This window comes from Xiphophorus maculatus, chromosome 24, assembly GCF_002775205.1.
Source record: "Xiphophorus maculatus strain JP 163 A chromosome 24, X_maculatus-5.0-male, whole genome shotgun sequence".
NCBI classification, from domain to species: Eukaryota; Metazoa; Chordata; class Actinopteri; order Cyprinodontiformes; family Poeciliidae; genus Xiphophorus; species Xiphophorus maculatus.
The window spans coordinates 12,993,780-13,016,195 of NC_036466.1; the positions used below are offsets into that span (position 1 = coordinate 12,993,780).

The 22,416-nt window shown below is 38.7% G+C and overlaps 2 protein-coding genes across 3 annotated transcripts in view; both read left to right on the forward strand.

Annotated features, from left to right (window-relative positions):
• LOC111607622 (NACHT, LRR and PYD domains-containing protein 3-like) overlaps window positions 1-22,416 on the forward strand; it is a 392,536-nt gene that overhangs the window by 70,079 nt on the left and 300,041 nt on the right. The gene's annotated exons all lie outside the window — the stretch shown is intronic.
• Window positions 6,802-22,416, forward strand: part of LOC102220234 (NACHT, LRR and PYD domains-containing protein 3-like) — a 37,103-nt gene continuing 21,488 nt past the window's right edge. For both annotated transcript variants that reach the window (XM_023329671.1, XM_023329672.1), the window contains exons 1-6: window positions 6,802-7,031; window positions 10,150-10,497; window positions 11,329-11,652; window positions 11,729-11,830; window positions 13,027-13,350; window positions 20,639-22,379. In XM_023329671.1, the coding sequence (XP_023185439.1) occupies window positions 7,007-7,031; window positions 10,150-10,497; window positions 11,329-11,652; window positions 11,729-11,830; window positions 13,027-13,350; window positions 20,639-22,379 (2,864 nt within the window). In that variant the 5' untranslated portion in view covers window positions 6,802-7,006. The remainder of the gene's footprint in view (window positions 7,032-10,149; window positions 10,498-11,328; window positions 11,653-11,728; window positions 11,831-13,026; window positions 13,351-20,638; window positions 22,380-22,416) is intronic.

The window sequence follows — 22,416 nt, forward strand, 5'->3', positions numbered from 1 at the left end:
CAGCTGATTTTTCACAATCTGCTTCTTCTGCTTTGACTCTAAAGATTTTTATAAAGAGGATTTTTTTTGTCTGCAGATACTTATTTTCTTTCCTATCCTGTGTACATTTAGAAACAGAAACAAGAAAACATATATTAACCACCATCAAAGCTTAAAATATGTTAAAACTGATTAAGTTACAGCAAAAACATTTATTCCATAGTGAGAGAATGTTTGGAGTGAATGTTACACAAGCTGCTAATGATCGCTTCTATATGACCAAGCTGTGTATTTGTGTAGTTAGCTCTGTGAGAAGACAGAGGAGCTTGATTTATTTTACCTGTCAGAAACCAGGAGGATTTTAGTGTGTAATTACAAGCTGTGACCACCAGAGGGCGGTAGAGAGACAGTTTCTGGAGGAAACCACCTTAGAAAGAAAGTCAGTGAAACATCTTGTTCACCATAATTTATTGTTGATCTTTGTCCTGATATCCAGTTCTATCAATTCAGGGAAAAACTCAGTTTATTTCATAAGTAAATCATAAAGAGCCAGGGTTTTTACTCTTTTATCATGAATATTTAATATTATGTAAAAGGTTTTTTAAAATAAGCTTCTGGAACAACAAAATCAGTGGAAGCTACATAAAAGCATCATATTTATAATACTAGCAATATGCAAACAAACATTAGAATAATGGAAGATTAAAAATGCACAAATTACAGAAATTATTTAACACAGTTTGTTTTTTCTATATTCTGCTCCACATCTTTCAGGGAGAGATTTTTTTAAATCAAAAAAATTAATTAAAAAATTAAATTAAAAACTAATCAAAACTAATAAAGGCCTTTGATAAATAGTTTTAGTTTGCAGAAAAAACAAACCAAACCTCACATTTGCACATACAAGTGTACACACACACACACACACACACACACACACACACACACACATGCTAGCAGCTGCAGTGAGATCTTGACTGATGGTGTGTGTGTCATCAATGCCTCATCATCACCGGCATGTTCATCAAGGAGAAGGTGGGTCCAGAACCAACCTGAGCAGGAACAGAACCAGGTGGAACATGTTTCCATGTTCTACTAACCTGATGGGTCAAACCATCAATATATTGTTATTTAAGACCATTTTCAAGATAATAATAATGCAAGAACACATTCTTAAAGTTCAGTAAACTTTTAATTTATTGACCACTTAGCACTGGAACTGGAAGACATTTTAAATATCTAAAATAAATAAAACATCAAATAAAATGAAACCTGAAGTCTCTGTAAACAAAACTATCCTACAAAAAACAGGCTGGTTGAGATTAAAACACCAACCTGAAGACTTGAATCATCCAGTGTTTGGTAGAAAAAGGAAAACCAGAAACATTTTCCTGTAACAGTAAATTGTTTTTCTGCCATTAACACATTCAGCAGCGAGTACATGAGGGTGATTGACAGCGCTAAGCCCCTCCTCCTGGCTCTGATTGGCTGTTTTTGCTGCGTTTCTTCAGACGTTAACATCAGCTCCAGGTGCAGGGAAGGAACAACGAGAGAACGCGTTTTTTTGTTGTTGTTTTTTAAGTGAAAGTGATTAAACGTTATCTGGCGAGTAATACGTTGAATTTAAAGATGGTTTTTGGCTTAATCTGGATTGTGAGTGGATCAAGATGACTAGTTGTAGTGGAGACTTTGGAAGATGAAAATATGGACATCAGATGGTTTATGGTAGAAAATAGAAGAGGGGAAAAGATAAAGTTAAAATGGACTAAATGTTGGTTTCTTTGAGGATGAAGAAGAAAGAAAATAATGAAGGAAGATTTTAAAGTTTTATTGAAATTGAAGGCTGGACAGGAAATGATTGGAGTAAGTCCTATCAGTCCTATCAGTTTGTCAAATGGATTAAAGAAAGTTATTGGAGATGTAGAACTAGCTAAAGTCTTAAGGGATGGAAACCTATTTATCATTTGTAAAAACGCTGAGCAAAAGAATAAAATCACAAATGGTGTGTAAAAAAGAAGTGATGGAAAGAAAGAGGAGTAAAAGGAGTAATATCAGGGATTCCTGTAGGAGAAACTTGGAGGAGCTAAAGAAAATAATAAGAGGAGGAGAAGTTACAGGCTTTTAGGAGTGAGGAGAAAATGGACCGTAGATCTGAACTACTGGATTCAAAGATTTAAAGATCAAGTTCTGCCTGATAAGGTGATGATTAGTTACATGAGCTTTAATATAAGAGTTTATATTCCTCCACCTCTAAGATGTTATAAATGTCAAAGGTTTGGACAAAATGTGAACGTTTGTAAAGGGAAACAGAGAAGTGGAGGAATGGAGGTGAAGAGGTGGAAATAATCCTGTTAAATGTTGTAACTGTGGAGGAAATCATACTGCAGCAAACGCAGGATGTACGGTAAGAAAAGAGGCGGCTGAAATTCAAAGAGTTAAAACTGATAAGAGAATTATTTCTGCTGAAGCAGTGAGAGAATTAAAAAATTATGATAATGATCCAAAAACAAATTATGAAAGGAAAAGAGTGGCAGGCAATAATCAGTGTAATATTACATTAGAAAAATTTATTCATTTTCTTGCATATTTCATAAATTGTTCAGAACAAGGAAAAACTAAAACTGACAAAATAAAAGTCATAGTAAAAGCAGCGACAAAGTTTTTTAATGCCAAAGATTTAACTTGTTAAAAAATCCATGATGAACTTAGAGATGGAGAAAAATCATCTGAATCTGAAGCTTCTCAAATCGTCACATTATTCTAATAATGAAATGCTGGCAGGCTAATAGCAAATGATCAGGAATTTAAAGGCTTCATTAATAATCTAAATACAAAACCAGATATAATATATATTCAAGAATCATGGCTCAAGCCGTCATTACAGTTTAATATTCATGGTTACTCAGTAAAGACAGGATGAATGGGATGGAGGAGGCTGGGACATATTTTTAAAGGAAAATATTCTATTTATTCAGCTCCAAATAATGTCAGATTTAGAAATTATTGCTGTAGAAATTAGGACAAATGATGAGAATATTAAAATAATAAATTATTACAATCCTTTAAACAATTAGAAAAGTTAAAACTTAAACAATCCCAGAGCATGGAAGGGAAAATAGTTTGGTGTGGGAACTTCAGCGCATTTATGGGAGATCAAGATGATAATAATGGAGGAACTTTAGAAAAGATGATTGAAGAAAAAGATTTGGTGATATTAAATAACGGGGTTGGCTCTCAGGTGGACTTGGTAAGAGGTAAAGAATCGACTATTGATCTGATATTAGTTTCTCAATCTTTAGCTGATATTTGCAGCTGGAGAGTTTAAAGAAAACACAATGAAATGATCATTATTTTATTTTTATCAGGATAGAAATAGAAACAGAAGAAAACCAGGAAGAAACTGAAGGAGGTGGAAATTAGGGAAACAAACTGGGATAGTTTTAAAGTGATGAGTGAAGTTAATATGAAAAATGTAGATATAAATAAACCGATAAATAAATTCAGAAATGAGTTAATGTATTATTAATACAGCCAAAATATTTATTCCTAGAAGTAGTGGCATTAAAAAAAGAAAATAGTTCCTTGGTGGACCAGAATGTTCAACAGCAATTAAACAGCAGAATAAGGCTTTTAAAAATTATTTGTTTCCAAAATCTAATTAATTATAAAAGGAAACAGAAGTTATAAAACTGTAAGAAATGATTAAAGGGATTATTGGAGGAAATATTGTGAATCTTTGGGGAAAAATAATGATTTAGACAGAGTTTGGAATAATATTTAAAAAATGTCTGGAAGTTCAAAAGAATATTTTCCCAGTAATAAAAGATAATGGAAATATTATAATAGATAATAAAAATAAAGCTGAGTTATTAGTTAAAGTTTTTGCAAAGATACATAGTGCAGAAAATCTAAATAATAAAGAAAAAAGAGGAGGTGAAATAAGATTACAGAGAAATATTGACTTATTTCATAATGATGAAGATTGTGAGGATTTTATTAATATGAAGTTTTCTTTGTTAGAATTAAATAAAACATTGAATAATTCCAGTAAATCAACTCCTGGAAATGATCAAATCAGTTACAGTTTGTTAAATAATCTTAGTGATTTGAGTAAAGAAATATTATTAGAATTGTATAATAAGGTGGGAGGAAGAGATTTTAGCTGATAAATGGAAAGAAGCCATAATTATTTATATTATATTATAGTATATTATCATTAAACCGTCTGTAAACCTGCAAAGATCCTAATTCAGCTGAAAGTTATAAACCAACATCATGTTTAGGTCAAATTATGGAAAAAATGATAAATAACAGATTAATTTATTTTTTATGATCTAAGGAGAAAATTAAGTTTTATTAATTTGGGTTTAGAAAAGGCAGAAGTGGAAAAGATCCTGATTATGTCTGGAACATGAAATTAGATTAATTTAGCTCAGATTAATAAGGAGAATTTAATAACCTGGATGTGGAAAAGGATTATGACATGTTATGGACAGAAGGGCTGTTGATTAAAATAAAACAAATAAAATATATAAATAAAATATATAGATGGATAAAAACAATTAACTGAAAGAAATATTGGAGTAAAAATAGGAGGGAAAATAATTTCAAAATATCAAGTTGAAAATGATAATATAATAAGTCCTATGCTATTTATTATAATGATTAATGATATTTAAATCTTTTGGTGTCTCATTATTTGCAGATGATGGTTTTATTTGGAAGAGGAGAAAAATACAGAATTTGTAAAAAGGAAACTAGACGAGGCATTAAATAGTTTATAAGATTTTAGATTCTCAACATCAGAGTCTAAATTTGTTGTTTTTACTAATAGGAAATTAAATATTAATGTAAATCTCAAATTATATGGGGATGTTATAGAAAAGACAGATCAATTAAATATTAAATATTTGTGTATCTGGTTTGATAAAAAACTTACATGTAGATAAAATAGTTGAAAAAAGTAAAAAACTTTTAAATATAATGAGATGTTTGAGAGGCAAAGAATTAAAGACATTAAAGACAATTTATGTTGGACTAATTAGATCAATGTTTGATTATGGTTTTATTTTATACAATTCAGCTTCAAGTCGTTTATTAAAAATAGATATAATACAATATCAGGCATTAAGACTTTTGTTGTGGAGCCATGAAAACCAGTTTGAGCTCTACTGGTTGAGATGGTGAGATGCCTCTGGAGCTCAGGACAGAAATATTAAATATTAAATATTAAAGGACAGAATGAAGGTCATCCTCCATAAGTTACGCTGCAACCTTGTCAAGAAAAAGAAGAGAAACAAATGAATAGTTTTGGATGGATAATAATAAATAAAGTAAAAGATGTAGGAATAGATAACTTTTTAATTAGTCCTGTGGTTTTTATTCCTGTTATTCCATCATGGATCTTTGGCTGAAGTTGATTTAAACTTTCTGAGAAAAGAGAAACAGTTAGAAAAAAGGAGGTGGAAAGTTATATAAAAAGAGAATATTCAGAGTTTATACAAACATATACAGATGCTTCTAAAATGTTAAATGATAGAGCAGGTATATCATTTATAATTCCAGATTTAAATATTATGAGAAATAAAAGAATAACAGATAAATTGACAGAGTTTACAGGTGAATTAATGACTATTTTAATGGCTTCAGAATAGATTGAGGAAACAAGAGAGAGAGGTTTTAATTTGTTCAGATTCAAGTTGTGCATTAATAAATATTCTAGAGTTAAATTCAGAATCAAGGTAAATATTATATTGGATATAATTCACTCAATTTTTAGGATTAAAAATTCTGGTTCTCATGTTAAACTAGTTTGGATTCCTGTGTTGTGGTAGGAAATGAGTTGGCTGATAGTTTTGCAGCAAAAAATAATATTGTTGGTTTAAATATTAAAATAAGTAAAAATGAGGTAAAAATATTATTAAAATGTAGATCAAGAAGAAATGGCAAGAGCAGTGGGACAGAGGAGGCAGGTTGGTGAGATTCTGGAACCGGTTGAATTAAAAACTGTTGTTTCTGCAGCGTCAGCGGAAGAACCAGCAGGTTTACCAGGTGATACCAACCGGACCGGACCGACCCGTCCAGCATCCGCTCTGATCAGCTGATTGATTAACTGATCGGCTGGTTTCTGGGTCTGAGCTCGGCCACCAGAGACACCTACGACTCCCTGCAGATGCAGCCGCTTCCTGCCCGCTAACGACCCGCCAACCGGATCGGTTCTGAAGAATCCTGCAGATCAGAACCAAGTTTTACTCTGATTGGAGACCAACGGCTCCTTAACACCTGGGAAATTTAACGCTTTTTCCACCTGATTTGGAGCTTTAAAATTCAGAAATCTGACAGTTTTTTCATTTCGAGCTCATAAATATGATAAATAGTTTTCATTAGTTTAAAACCAATAATTCCACTTATTAATTATCATTGATGCAGAGAAAGTGAGAAGTTTCATTGTTGTGTAAATATTTGGATGTAAAATAGGAGGAAACCTGCTAAAGTAGTGTGATGCCCACTGGTGTGTTCCCACAATAGGAAAAAAGGAGCATGAATTTCTTTAAATGTTTATGATTAGTAGTTATTTTATTTAACAGGGGTTAATGACGATGGGTGTAGTAACGGTGTTTCACCAGTAGGTGGCGCATGGAGACTCTGAGCTGCCTGTTGTTTTTCCGTTTCCGTTCATTTTCAGCATTAAATCCTGTTTTTATAAATAACCAAATCTCTTTATTTCTCAAGGTGATTTACACTCAGAGGTTCTGGTCGGGTTCTGAAACTGGTAAACGGACCTGGTGGAGCACAGAGTCAGAAATGAATGAACACCAACAAAACTATGAGGAAACTGAAGCTCCATGCCTTTCCTCAGAACTGATCTGGATCAGAACCGGTTCAGCAGCATCTGGATCAGCCAATCAGCAGTGGAGTTTCCTCCTGTGTGTCTCTGCTGGTTCCAGTAGAAACGCTGATCTGGTGTCAGAGGTGATCCGCTGCTGGGATCTGATGGAAGCCTCTCTGTGGTTCTGAGAGGAAGAAGATGATGATGATGATCCTCCTGCTCGGTAAGATCACCTTCCTCTCTCTGCTCCTCATCCTCTCCAGTCTCTCTGCAAGCTGCTGATCAGCCTCAGAGCTTCTTGGTTCTGGTTCGTTCTTCTCTCTAACTGACCCCTGGTGACCTCAGCTGGTTGTTGGTTCTGGATCAGAACCGCAGGTTCTGGTTCCAGCGACTCGTCTCTCACCAGTCCTCCCAGTAGATCTCACTGGTTTATTGTTGGATTCTGGTCTCTTCCATCCAACCAGTGGCTCCACTTTGCCGTTTCCTGTCTGGATCTAATTTCTCTGGTTTGGGTTCAGCAGCTGATCTGGTTCTGATGTTTTCTATCAGGTTTTATCAGGTTGTAGTTCTGTCAGCATCAGAACCACTGAGACCCAATCAGACCAGTAATCTGGACATTAGCTCCCAGAAACATTAACCTCAGAAACCAGTGATGAATGTCTGCAGAAGTTGAAGGTTCTGGTTCTGGTTCTGGTTTTTCTTCCTGTCTTCAGTTTTTCTACATAAATGTTCATTTGAATCCAAGATGGCCGCCTGGGTGGTTGTAGTTTGTAGTTTGTTTCTCCTGAATTCACCTGGGTCTCACAGGTTGGTGGTCATAATGTTCTGCTGCTGATGCATGATGCTGGTCTGACCATTAATGGAGAATCAGGTTCTGGTGGGTCCGGTTCTTCTCTGGTTTACTGGTTTTATAAAAACAAACCTGATCTATGGATGATATTCAGGATGTGATGATGAGTTTTTGTATCACAAACAGCAATTCTTTAGTCAACAGGAAAACTGCAACATATTTATTGCAACATGTTGAACTAATCCTGGATCCTTTAACAAATATCTTAATGTATTTATGACTAGAATTACATTTTTAGATATCTGGGTTAAGACTGTAATTGTGTAAAAGCTCCTTTTGAGATGATCGCTCACAATGAGGTTCTATTGAAGTAATAAAAATATGTAGAATATACAGAAGTTTCTAAATTGTTGTTTGATCAACAAAGACGCTTCAGTTTCACAGCAGAAACTGACTGAAAGTTACTGGAAGGTTTAAATTCTGTAACTATAAAGAATCAGGAGCAGAAATCCCAGAAAAATAAAGTTAGAAGAATTTTAGTTTTTCAGGAAGTCACAGAAACAGAATCTGCCCCAACAATCACCAAGATACTAAAACAAAAATCTTTATTATCAAATCAGTTCATGAGATAAAACAACCTGAAAACTGACAGCAGGATTTCTGCAAATAACCACAAAGAAGCTACCAACTCGTTTTGAGTTTCATCTGTTTCAATCTTTCAGTTTTTAAATTTTAACAGTTATTTTAATGCACTTTTATCAGTTTTATGACTTATTGCTTAATGTGAGTTACATATTACATGAACAGAGATCATTGCTGCCCAATCAGAGTTCAGTATCACTGAGCTGTTTAGCAGACAGACTGAAATCTTTCATCACTAGTGAATAACTGATCAGTATTTCTACACACTAAACCAGGGGTCCCCAAAGTTTCTCCTGTGAGGGCCACATAACTTGTCCCTTCTCTGATGGGGGGCCGGGGTCAGTTTGTAACAAAAAAAGTGTGACGATTGTAAGAGTGCTAAACATAAAAATTTATTGTTTTTCAGAAAGCACAATCAAATAACCTTTTCTGGATTCTTCAGAGAACAAAAGTCAGGAAATAACACTATTTATGAAATAAATAATAACCAAATAACACTGGGTTCTCCACATAAAAAAAAGTCCATGGAACATCCCCGTGCGCAGATTCCAGTTCAGACAGGAATTCTTGGAACTGCCTGTGTTTAAGACCCTTTGCTCTGATGAAGTTTATGCACGACACCACAACCTTCATGACAGAATTCCACGTCAACACTTTGCAGCACAGTGCTTGCTGGTGAATTAGGCAGTGGACTTGTAGCGGTGCGGTGAGACCTCGTTCTTCAAACTCCCGGTTCATGCGTCCTATTAGACCCCGAGACATGCCCACCATATTGGGAGCCCCGTCAGTTGTGATGCTGTCCAGCTTTGACCAGTCCAGGTCCAACTCTTCCATGGTTTGGTACACTTTTCCGAAAATATCCTCCCCGGTTGTAGTCCCTTTGACACTTTGGAGGGCTGCGAGCTCCTCGCACATCTCAAATTTTGCAGTAACTCCACGAATAAAAATGAGCAGCTGCGCGGTGTCCTGCACGTCCGTGCTCTCATCCAGTGCTAACGAAAAAAATTCAAACTCTTTCGCCTTCTGCTGCAGCTGGGTATATACATATATACGATTTCTTCAATGCGTCTGGTGATTGTACTGGCTGATAGACTCACGGCATTAAAGACGTCTTTCTTCTCGGGACACACCTCCTCCGCTACAGCTCTCATGCATTTCTTGACAAATTCTCCGTCAGTGAAAGGTTTACCGCTGCTTGCTATCAGTTGAGCAACCCGAAAGCTGGCCCGAACAGATGACTGGTTCAGCTGAACTTGGCGTACAAATGTATTCTGCTGAGCTAACAATCCACTTTTTAGCTTTGAGAGTTTGTCTGCTCGCATTTGGCCTTGCAAGCTATCATACTTGTCTTTATGATGGGATTCATAGTGTCTCCGCAGATTGTATTCTTTGAATACCGCCACCGCCTCTTGACAGATGAGACAGACAGCCTTTTCTTTGCATTGGACAAAAAAATAATCGTTTGTCCATTGCAGGTTAAATGCCCTGCATTCTGAATCAATTTTTCTCTTACCTAATCTTTTTGCCATTATTCCGTTCGCTCTTTGAGAGAGGCGGGTTTAAGATTTTTTGATGGGGGTTGCCAGATAGGCAACATCCATCCACCCTTCTGGGGTCTGTTATATGTTACGCATATATGTCGTTATACGTTATATGTCATGCATATAACTGATATATGTCAATTATATGCATGTATAAAATAGTTACTAACTAATAGTTAATAATAAATAAAGTTCATTACTAAGGAACATTTTATTGCAAAAGTCCAACTTATCAAATAAAAATGCACATATATGAAAATACTCTGGTATTGTTCAGGGGGCCGGACCAAATGTGGAGGCGGGCCGCATCTGGCCCGCGGGCCGTAGTTTGGGGACCACTGCACTAAACCCTCGTCTTGTGTCCTCAGTTTCCCAGCATGCTCTGGGTGGAGTGGTGGAGGTTAATGAGGGGGCGGAGTCTGTCCTGCTGCCCTGCGTTTACTCTGATAAACTACCTGAAGATCCGTTCCTCATCTGGACTCGCAGTGATCTCAGTCCTAACTCCGTCCACCTACGGAGAGAAAATGGTGACGATCTTAAGAACCAGAACCAGCGTTTCAGAAACCGGACCTCCATGAATCCTGACGCTCTGAATACTGGAGACTTCAGCCTGACTCTGAGGAAACCTCAGCAGTCTGATGGAGGAAACTACACCTGCAGCATCTCTGGTGGAAGAGAAGAACTGAACCTGAAACGGATTCATCTGAAGGTCAAAGGTCAGATAAACAAGCAGCACACCCTGTTTTAAAGTTCTATGCTATGAATGAATTTATTAAAATGAGAAAATTAATAATTGTTCATAGTGTCTGTAACCATGGAGACCATCCCCAGAATAACTCAGAATAACCAAGGAATGGATGAATGGATTATTTCTATAATGAAATTATTATTAATGCAATAATTTCTATATTCTGAGTTACTATGGAAACAGATTTATTTCCTATAAACCTGCTTTTAATTCATAACAAAATGGAAATGCTTTCATTAATATTTCATGTTTCTTTCAGTCTCCATAACTGACCTCAGTCACTATTTTAGTCTTTAACAGTAAAGCAGTTAATGGCTCTTTAATGACAGCAGCTTCATTAAAACACATTCATGTAAATATCAATAAAAATGAAATATGAAATGAATTAGATCAATATTCAGCATCATTTTATGACTTATTAAAAGACTTTATGTTTATTAAGATTATAAAACATGATTTATCATGACCTTTTTCACTTTTTACACTATTATTTATGTTCTGATGATCTTTGACCAGCTGGATAAACTGAACATTTACAGGATGAATCTCCAGGAATAATTAATATTTGTGTTTCTCATCTTCAGCCTCCACAGAACTAACAGGTTTTGTAGATCTGCTATGTATAGATCAAACCCTCTGATGCATCAATAACTGTCACATGAACCACTGATGGATTCAAGTTTCTGATTTTATGTTGATCATTAAAGAAATGATTTTTCTCCCTGCAGACAGAAACTGAATGATGACATCAAACCAGAAAATGATCCAAACTGTTTCTGATCATTTTATTTCCTCTCAGTTGATCAGCAGGAGGTCGAGGTCACTGAAGGGTCAGATTCTGTCGTCCTGCCCTGCACAACATCATCCCACCTTCCTGAGGACACATCAGTGGAGTGGACCCTGTCAGAACCAGAATTTATGATGGTTCACAGCAGCAACCAGAGAAACCAGGACGGTTTTTACCGCGACCGAACAGAGATGAACAAAGACTTCCTGAGGACCGGAGACGTCAGCCTGACCCTGAGGAATCCCAGAGACGGAGACGATGGACGCTACGTCTGCACCGTCTACAGAGACCAGGACGTCCTGAGACACACTGTGGTTCTGAAATATGTAAAGAAAGGTCAGAGCATCAGGTCAGAGCTGCTGATGAAGGTCAAAGGTCAGAGTGAGGTCAATCTTTCTCTGTTTTTCCACAGAACCCTTTCCATCCTGGGCCACAGCTCTGCTGGTTCTGCTGGTTCTGGTTCTCATCGTCTCTGCAGGCGTTTTATATCATTTTAAAGATTATTTCCTGCCAGGTGAGTCTGAATGTTTCTGACCCAGAATGCTGTTAGACATCATGTGACCTGTTCTGGGGGTCAGAGGTCAACGGTTCATCTTGTCATCAGTTCAGATCAAATGCATTGTAGTTAGAAACATCATGAACAGAACCAGAACCAGCAGCTGCTGTCTCTACAGTCTGTTAGATTTAAAGGAACTCAGTGTTTCAGCTGTATTTCAGTTTTCTGGAAGTTTGTTCCAGATTTATGGTGCATAGAAGCTGAATGCTGTTTCTCCATGACTGGTTCTGGTTCTGGATGTAGAGCAGAACCAGAACCAGCAGGTTGATCCAGCAGCTGCAGATCTTTAATCCGTTCAGTGATTTATAAACTAGCAGCAGGATTTAAAGTCTCTTCCTCTCAGTGAAGGACTGTGGAAGTGGGCGGAGTTTGGATGTTTTATTAGTTACTAATAAAGTTAAATAAAGTGAAAGAGAAAAACTAAACATAACAGAATTCACCATTTAAAGTAAAACTCAGCTTCTTCTGGGCAAAATGAGCAAACAGAAAATGTCTAAAGCAGTGGGGGCCACAGTGGGCCCCTGAGGGCCGAAACCTGCATGTTTTAGTCTCTCCCTGGTTTAACAAACCTGGATCCAATGAGGCTCGTTAGAAGAACATTGACCTGCTGAAAAGGTTGTTTCTACCACCAGGAGAGACTAGAACCTGCAGGATGTCGGCCCTCCAGGACCCACTTTGGTCTAAAGTAATAAAATACAAACATTTTTCTTCTTAAACACTAATAGACTGTATCTTACCAGTCTGATGGTCATAAATACCATAAACTACCTACAAACACAACTTCAACAGATCTGCACCGATTCCTGAACATTATTTCACATCTGAACAAAACATTACTCACAAAGTGGCTGCTCCCCCTAGTGGTGAAGCTAGAAACTACAATTCAGTTCTGCCTTCAGATTAGTTTCATCTTCAAACTGCCTTGAGGATGAAACACTGCTGTCGGATTTTTCTCTCTGACTTGAACGTCTCAGTTACAAGGAAACATTTTCACCAGAAACACCTTCATAGTCTCTGACCTGATGGGTCCAAACTGGTCCAGGAGGAACTCAGACGATATCAGCTCTCTGCTCATCATCTGCTCCACTTCTCTCTCATCGTCTGTCTGTCTGTCCGTCTGTCTGTCTCTCATCTTGTTCTCTGTCGTCTCTCAGCTCCACTGAAGGTGGATTCAGGGGTGAAGTCTGTCCTGCTGCCCTGCAGAACCAAAGTCTACCTTCCTGGAGGCTCTAGAGTGGAATGGAGGGACGGAGAGAACAAGACGGTTTGTGTGTATCCGAACGGTTCTGATGATCCTGAAGAACAGAACCTGACCAGCAGAACCAGAACCAGGATGGGTAAAAACCCACTGAAGACTAAAGACCTCAGTCTGACTCTGAAACGTCCCTCAGTGGCAGACAGCGGGATCTACACCTGCAGAGTCTCCATCAGGAAACGAGTCACTCTGATGATGAAACGGGTTCATCTCCAGGTCAAAGGTCAGTGGCATAAATGTTTTTCTAATCAGATGATTGGTGGTGATCAATAGCGATTATTGGCTGATTAGAAGGTCAAAGGTCAATGTGTTGTAATGAGTGAGGAAGAGGAGGAACCAGATCAGGAGGTTCAGGACAATCAGGGACCAGAGACCTGAAGAAGCAGCTGGAGACTTTGACTAGGACAGTGTCCCCTGCTGGAGACACCAGTTACTGTTCAGAACCACGAGACGGGTCAGAACCATCAGAACTGAAGTTCCTGCAGCCTGGTAGCAGTGAACATGTTGTGAATGAGGAAGCATGTGGACGGGATTTTATTTTTGTTTAAAAAAAAGTTTTTCCAACATTTTGAGATTGAGTCTGTTTCACTTTTTTGATAAAATTCTCCAGCTGCAGAAAACAGCGGCTCACACGGCCCAGATGGCGCTAGAGAGCAAAGAGGTTGTAAAGAAGGTGGAAGAGGTTTGGATAGATGGTGTTGTGGTTGTCCAGGATCTCAGAGGATCCAGAGACTTGGCAGAATCGCCCTCTGGCAGGAATCTCTGCTCCTCCTGGACGACATCAGCTGTTTTTGGTCTGACTGAACATTTTGATGTCGACATGTTGGAAAACGTTTTCCAAAACTGGAAAGGGCTGGACAGTGGTGCAGTTGGTAGCACTGTTGCCTTGCAGCAAGAAGGTCCTGGGTTCAATTCTGGGCCCAGGGTCTTTCTGAAGTTTGCATGTTCTCCCTGTGCATGGTGGGTTCTCTCCGGGTTCTCCGGCTTCCTCCCACAGTCCAAAAACATGACTGTCAGGTTAATTGGTCTCTCTAAATTCTCCCTAGGTGTGTGTGTGTGTTTGCATGGTTGTTTGTCTCTGTGCCGCCCTGCGACAGACTGGTGACCTGTCCAGGTGATCCCGCCTCTCGCTGGAGAGGAATCAGCACCTCCTGACCCCACGAGGGACAAGGTGTTAGAAAATGGATGGATGGTTTTTAAACTGGAGAAGATCAGAGATTCTTTTGCCAGATTAATCCCAAACATTTATCCAAAAGAATCATAATAAAAAGTGAACTTTGTATTAATGTAGATAAAGTCAAACAAGGCTCAACTATAATGACAATAAAACATGTCAAGACTTGTTAAACTTATGACAATATTCATATGTATAATGTATTTAATTGTTATATAACTTATATAATACTCATATTAGTAGTGATAAACATTTAATATATTGGATGGGCTTTGATTTATTGCCTTATAAATAGTCATGAAAAATAAAGAAAACCCATTGAAAGGTGTGTCCAAACTTTTGGTCTGTACTGTATTTAAATCATTCAGAATCCTGGATGCTCTGGTCTTTTTATGTTGAAGATCCAGTTTCTGAATTCTATCTTCTAAATATTTCTGTTTGGCTGCCTTTTGTCTTTTTTTTGCTGTCGTGTAGGAGATGATGCTACCTCTTAAATAGGCCTTTGCACAGTCCCACAACATAATAGGAGATGTTTCAGGGGTATTGTTTATGTCCAAATAATTTTTGAGGTCTAATTGAACAAAATCAACAAATTCTTTGTCATTAAGAAGGGAGGCATTAAGTCTCCATTGCTTAAATGATGGTGTCAATCCTATATTCCACTTGAGAGTAACAGGTGCGTGGTCAGAGATTGTGATGGGCAATATTGTGATATCCTCAATTCTGTGTAGCTCGGCCTTGGCAGTAAAAAAGTAATCTATTCGTGAGTAAGATGCATGTCGGTTTGAGTAAAATGTTAAAATTCTGTCTTTTGGAAATTTGGATCGCCATACATCCACTAATCCAGCTTCCACAGACATTTTTAAACATTTTACCCATCTTAGATGTGGGGGTTTGAGAGGTTGGGTGCCTATCTATATTTGACATCACACAATTAAAATCCCCCCCCATAATCAGTAGACCAGAGCTGTATTCTGCAATCATATTGAAAACTGACTTGATAAACCCTGGTACATCTTCATTAGGGGCATAGACATTTACAAAGGACACTGATGTTCCATCAATTATCGCATTTACCAATATAAATCTACCCTCCTTGTCCTCATGTACTAACGTTTCAGTAAAGTTAATTTGCCTATGTATTAATATAGCAACACCCCTTTTCCTACCAGATCAATGTGACGAATAGTAAACTTTATCAGCCCAAGACTTATTTAATTTTGTATGTTCTACATCTGATAGGTGTTTCTTGTAGCAGTGCTACTTGACATTTTGATTGTCTGAGTTGCAGCAATACTTTTTTTCTTTTGATTGGACTATGCAAACCCTTCACATTATAACTTATTACCGTTAGTGTACTCATAACTGAGTTAATTTAAAAATATATATGTGATAGTATTGTGTTGGAGGCAGAGACGGCCATTTGATGGATGGAATCAAACTTGAGTAACATGGACGCTGAACACCAAGAAGGTGCAATAAACTAAAAATAGTAAGGCGTTGCTGTACAATATTATCAAGACTAAGATTCAAATGCTCTGCTTTTTTAGATGCAAAAGGATCCTCGGGGAACAGAAGGATCAAAACGCAGAAAACACAATTAAAAATGTGCATTGCTAACATAATGCAAGGTAGTGGGTTTAAGTCCCTAGCCACTGTAAAAAGCGGCAACAAACACAACCGAAAAAGGGTTGGATGTGTACAAAAACAGCAAAAAGAAATTAAGAGTGTGGAAGTTCAGGCTCCTGCAGGAGAGCATAAGAATATGTACTTTAACCACAACGTAAAATCTACTAGTAATATTAATACAACTTAATTATGACAAATTATGACTTAGTAATGCACCTTTCAAACGTGCCAGTTTAGATAAGTGGCATTGCCGAACATAAACACAGTTAGTATTTAAGCAGTTTCAGTTCCCGTTATTGCAGCAGGGATGGTCTTCCATATGTAGTCCATGGCCTTCACAGGGTCCCGAAACTCCTTACTGTCCTCTTTGTATGTGATTTTGAGTCTTGCTGGATAAAGTAATCCTTTACGGGGACGGAGCGCACATCGCTCCGTCCCCGTAAAGCTTTCCGTGCATCGGAGAAGGCGGCGCGACACTGGTGGTGTAATCCGGGAAGATGGCGATCCTTTTACCCTGGTAGGTCAGCGGGGCTTTGTCCCTGGCTCTCCTCAGGATGTCAGCGGCGTCTCCATCATAATGCAGCTTGGCGATGATCACACGGGGTCTTTCTCCGTCTCCTGGTTTCGTCAGAGCAGCTGTTCGGTGTGAACGATCGACTTTTACATCCCGGTCCATCTGGAGCGCTTCTCTGATCAGAATTTAGTTTTACCTGCAGGGAGAGCACAGTTGAAACCCAGTTACAGATTTCTGCCTATGTTCTAAAGCTTCAACTGAGTCTTACCCTGCTTTTATTAGAATTAGAAACTCCCTGGTTACATGAGTGTGCAGCCCTGAAGGGAGGGGAGCACTAAACAGCTGTACACTCACATGAACACAACTCATTTATACAATCTTCAAAAGCATATTTCATAAGATAAGACTATAGGTTTGCAGTTCCTCTGGGCAATTGGAGCCGGAATGTCTCATTCATGGTATCCTCCTTTTTCACTCCTCAGCAGGCCGCTTCCAGAGTTTCTGCAAACACTTCAAAACACTCAAAGCACCTCAAGACACTCAAAGCACATTATTAAAATGTAAATGTAAAGGTAAATAAAATGGATGATATTATAAAATAAACGTAAAGCAAATAAATGATAATTAACTATAAAATCCTTCCAACAGTTAGGATATCGGCTCTCAACTCCTCACTCATACCAGGGCTCTTAGGTTGTGTGTCTTGTCTTCTGGAGTACGCTGCCTGGTGGCTCTGGTGTTAGCAGTTAGCTTTACCGTGTAACCGTCGTAATTGAATTTGCGAAGTTTATCCGCCATTTAACAAGTAATGTCCACTAAAACGGAATTCTTTATAGTCCAGCACCTCTATTAACCCGATTTAGGTCACCAATTGCAGTTGTGGTTTATAAAAGCAAGAATGTTGATAAGCCTGCAGGAGCTCAGAAATATCCATCTTTACTCCATCTTGGCTCACTAGCGCCCCCAAGATACCATGTTTTTAATGGGTTTTCTGTAGATCACAGAATGGTTGACCTACAACGACTCAACATTAACTCAACTCCAGCATGAATTTAGGGTACAGAAGCTAAATAACTTATTTACCAGGAGATCCAAGCTCATAGAAATAATATGGGTTAGCTTGTTGTTAGTGATAGCATCGTTATCATAGACTAATAGCACAACTCACTACTCACCTAGTGTTAATGTTACTTTTGATCCTAAATATTTGACCCAACCTGAAACTAAATGATTTTATTCTCCAGGCTTTTGAAAACTTTCTTCTGGCTCATATAATATGAAGGTGTTTCTCAGACTTTTTCAGGCTGAGCATCCCTTCACAAATTTAACAAACAGTCACGGACCACCTAACCTGAAATAACACATCTCAATATAAATGAAAATATTAGTCTCTTCACTCACATATTGTTGTTTTCCTTGTTGTTGTGGTGATGTTTGGTAAATGTGACTCACCATGACAAAGGCATTGTCATGTTGAGTTTAACGTTCTTTGCCCACATGCTGAAACACTCAGAGAGACTGGTGTAAAAGTTCAAAAGGATTTATTTTATTCTTAATCTAATACTAAATTGATTGTTAAATTTAACACCCAATAACACAACAATCAGTTCCAGACTTCACCACCACAATCCACCGCTTCAGTTCAGACGCTGCGGTTAATAGGCGTTAATAAAAGCTGGAGGAACGTGAGTAACTTTGCAGTCCGATCTCATAATAATACAGCTTCTGCCTCTCCGCTCGTTTACAGATTCGTCCAGATCTGCACAAATTCCAGGATTTATGATGAAGAGTCCCCAAACTCCAATCCTCTTTGTTTGGCTTTCTTTTCCGCCTTTTTTTTCGTTCATTGTCCGTCCCTCTTTTAGGTCCGTGTGGAACACAGTGAGCGCATGTCTTTTTTTTTCTTTTTCTGATTTGACTTCACAGATATAATGTACAATGAATCATTTTCAGTCTTTGTAACTCACCATTCTAATATATTTCAGAAATGTTTTGATCAGATGCTAACAGCCAACAGCTTGAGTTAGAAACTGGAGCTGTTTGAAGCATAAACTCTCCTTTCAGTTTGTCATTTCCAAGCAGTAGCAAAACAACAAAGTTTCTCTCCTCTTCATCCCTTTGGTTCTCCTCATCCTCATTTCAACTTGTCTTTTCTGGATTTCATTCCATTTCAACCAATTTCAAAATAAAAGGGATGAATGTCACTCTGTGCAAAAATCACTGATGTAGCTGGAAAGAGTTTGTTCCTAGCACCTAGTCTATGTCATCTACCCATAATGCATTGCAGCACAAACAGCATGCTGACTTCCAAGTGACTAAAATAAATGTTTCTCAGATAAAGGTTGTTAAAGCTAATCTTGGATCCTGCCTTTATATCACCTCCAACCATTAACTGGTAACTGCACAGGTGTTCCTAATAAAGTGGAAAGTTTGGCTCTTTGTTTCCAGATTGCAGACACTGCTAGAAAGAATCCCATTTCAAATTAAACGCTTTGATAAATCTCTGAAGGTCAGAGGTCGCTCTGTGGGAAACATGTCAGATTAACTGAAACCTTCAACCAGAGAAAAACATGAAAGAGTTTTAATGAGCAAAACTGATTCTAATCATTTCTATGCAGCAAAAACCTGGTTTTTAGTTTTTGTTACCATACAGAGTTTTTATCAGGTTTGAGCTTTTTATTTATTGATTTACTTTTTTCTTTTAACAGTCACCTCAGTGAGCTGAAGACTGATATTTATTCATTTAAAATGTTATTCCAACTTCAGACGGTGAGGAGGGAGGAAATATGACTTTCTTGTTTGGACAACTTGGTAGAAAATACACTGCCTGGCCAAAAACAAAGTCGCCACCAAAAAATGGTCACACTCTCTAATATTTTGTTGGACCGCCTTTAGCTTTGATTACAGCCCGCATTCGCTGTGGCATTGTTTCAATAAGCTTCTGCAGTGTCACAAGATTTATTTCCATCTAGTGTTGCATTAATCTTTCACCAAGATCTTGTATTGATGATGGGAGAGTCTGACCACTGCGCAAAGCCTTCTCCAGCACATCCCAAAGATTGTCAATGGGGTTAAGGTCTGGACTCTGTGGTGGCCAATCCATGTGTGAAAAAGATGTCTCATGCTCCCTGAACCACTCTTTCACAATGTGAGCCCGATGAATCCTGGCATTGTCATCTTGGAATATGCCCGTTCCATTTGGGAAGACAAAATCCATTGATGGAATAACCTGGTCATTCAGTATATTCAGGTAGTCAGCTGACCTCATTCTTTGGGCACACAATGTTGCTGAACCCAGACCTGACCAACTGCAGCAACCCCAGATCATAGCACTGCCCCCACAGGCTTGTACAGTAGGCACTAGGCATGATGGGTGCATCACTTCACCTGCCTCTCTTCTTACCCTGATGCACCCATCACTCTGGAACAGGGTAAATCTGGACTCATCAGACCACATGACCCTCTTCCATTCCTCCAGAGGCCAATCTTTATGCTCCCTAGCAAACTGAAGCCTTTTTTTCTGGTTAGCCTTACTGATTAGAGGTTTTCTTACGGCTACACAGCTGTTCAATCCCAACCCCTTGAGTTCCCTTCGCATTGTGCGTGTGGAAATGCTTTTGCGTTCACAATTAAACATACTCCTGAGTTCTGCTGTTGTTTTTCTTCGATTTGATTTGACCAAACGTTTAAGTAATAATCGCCGATCACGATCATTCAGGATTTTTTTCCGACCACATTTCTTCCTGGAAGACGATGGTTCCCCACCATCCTTCCAGTTTTTAATGATGAGTTGGACAGTTCTTAACCCAATTCTAGTAGTTTCTGCAATCTCCTTAGATGTTTTCTCTGCTTGATGCATGCCAATGATTTGACCCTTCTTAAACAGACTAACGTCTTTTCCACGACCACAGGATGTGTCTTTTGCCATGGTTGTTTAAGAAATGAGGAGTTACTCATTGCATCAGCTGGGGTTAAATAACTTGTTGCCAGCTGAAAGATAATCGCCTATGCAGTACTTATCCAATAGGAGGCTTGTACCTATTTGCTTAGTTAAATCCAGGTGGCGACTTTTTTTTTGGCCAGGCAGTGTATGTTTTCTGTGAATATTGAATTTTGTTTCCTTCTTAGAATTTTACACACAAATACTTAGAATATTGCAAATTGTTTTTTATTATTCTTTCTTTCTCTTTTCAGATATTGTTGGTCAGTATCAGCCTGACCTTAAAGCGTCTCTGAAGAAGAAGTTCCAGAGTCTCTCTGAAGGCGTCGCTGAACCTGGAAATCAAACCGTTCTGGACCAGATCTACACAGAGCTCCACATCACAGAGGGGTTAACTAGAGAGGTCAACCAGGAACATGAGGTCAGACACATTGAAACAGCATCCAGGAATCATGAAACAATCAGAAGAGAAAACATCTTTAAAGTCCCACCTGGAAGTGAACAACCAATCAGAACAGTGATGACCATGGGAGTGGCTGGCATTGATAAAACACTGTTAACACAGAAGTTCACTCTGGACTGGGCTGAAGGCAAAACCAACCAGAACATTGATTTCATATTTCCATTCACTTTCAAAGAGCTGAATATGTTGAAAGAAGAAAAGTTCAGCTTATTAGGACTGATTCATAAATTATTTTCTAAAACCAAAGAAATCAGCAGCTTTGAAATGTTTCAGGTTCTGTTCATCTTTGATGGTCTGGATGAAAGTCGACTTGGTCTGGACTTCAACAACAATCCGATCCTGACTGATGCTACAGAGTCCAGCTCAGTGGATGTTCTGCTGACAAACCTCATCAGGAGGAAACTGCTTCCCTCTGCTCTCCTCTGGATAACCACACGACCTGCAGCAGCCAATCAGATCCCTGCTGAGTTCACCGACATGGTAACAGAGGTCAGAGGGTTCACTGACCCCCAGAAGGAGGAGTACTTCAGGAAGAGATTCAGAGATGATGAAGAGAAGGCCAGCAGGATCATCTCCCACATCCAGAAATCAAAAACTCTCCACATCATGTGTCACATCCCAGTTTTCTGCTGGATCACTGCTAAAGTTCTGGAGGATGTGATGAAGACCAGAGAGGGAGGAGAGCTGCCCAAGACCCTGACTGAGATGTACATAGAGTTCCTGCTGATTCAACTCAAAATCAAGGAGGAAAAGTATTTTGGAAAAGCTGATGAAGATCCAGAGAACAAGAAGCTGATTGAGTCTCTAGGAAAACTGGCTTTTGAGCAGCTGCTGGAGGGAAACCTGATCTTCTATGACAAAGAGCTCAAACAGTGCGGCATCAACATCAAAGATGCTGCGTTGTTCTCAGGAGTGTTCACTGAGATGTTTAAAAAGGAGAGAGGGACGCGCAACATCTCCGTCTACTCCTTTGTTCATCTGAGCGTCCAGGAGTTTCTGGCTGCAGTCTACATGCTCCACTGTTTCACCAGCAGGAAGTCAGAGGTGATCAAGACGTTTCTGGGAGAAAAATACAGAGAAACATCTCTAGATGAGTTCATGAAGGAAGTCATGAAGAAATCCCTCAGCAGTGAAAATGGCCACCTGGACCTGTTTGTCCGCTTCCTTCATGGTCTCACAGTGGAGTCCAACCAGAGCATCTTAGAAGATCTGCTGGGTCAGACAGAGAACAGTCCAGGAACCATCCAGAGAATCATCACCAACCTGATGAAGATGAACACTGATAAAATCTCTACTGACAGAAGCATCAACATCTTCTACTGTCTGGTGGAGATGAACGATGTCTCATTTTATCAGGAGATCCAACGGCTGCTGGATTCAGGGAAGCAGCTCTCAGAGACTGACTGTTTAGCTCTGGCCTTCATGCTGCAGATGTTAGAGGTTCTGGATGAGTTGGACCTGGAGAAGTACAACACATCAAATTCAGGACGACGGAGACTGGTTCCAGCTGTGAGGAACTGCAGAAAGGCTCGGTGAGTCCAGATGTTTTCATTGTGTGAATGCTGATTC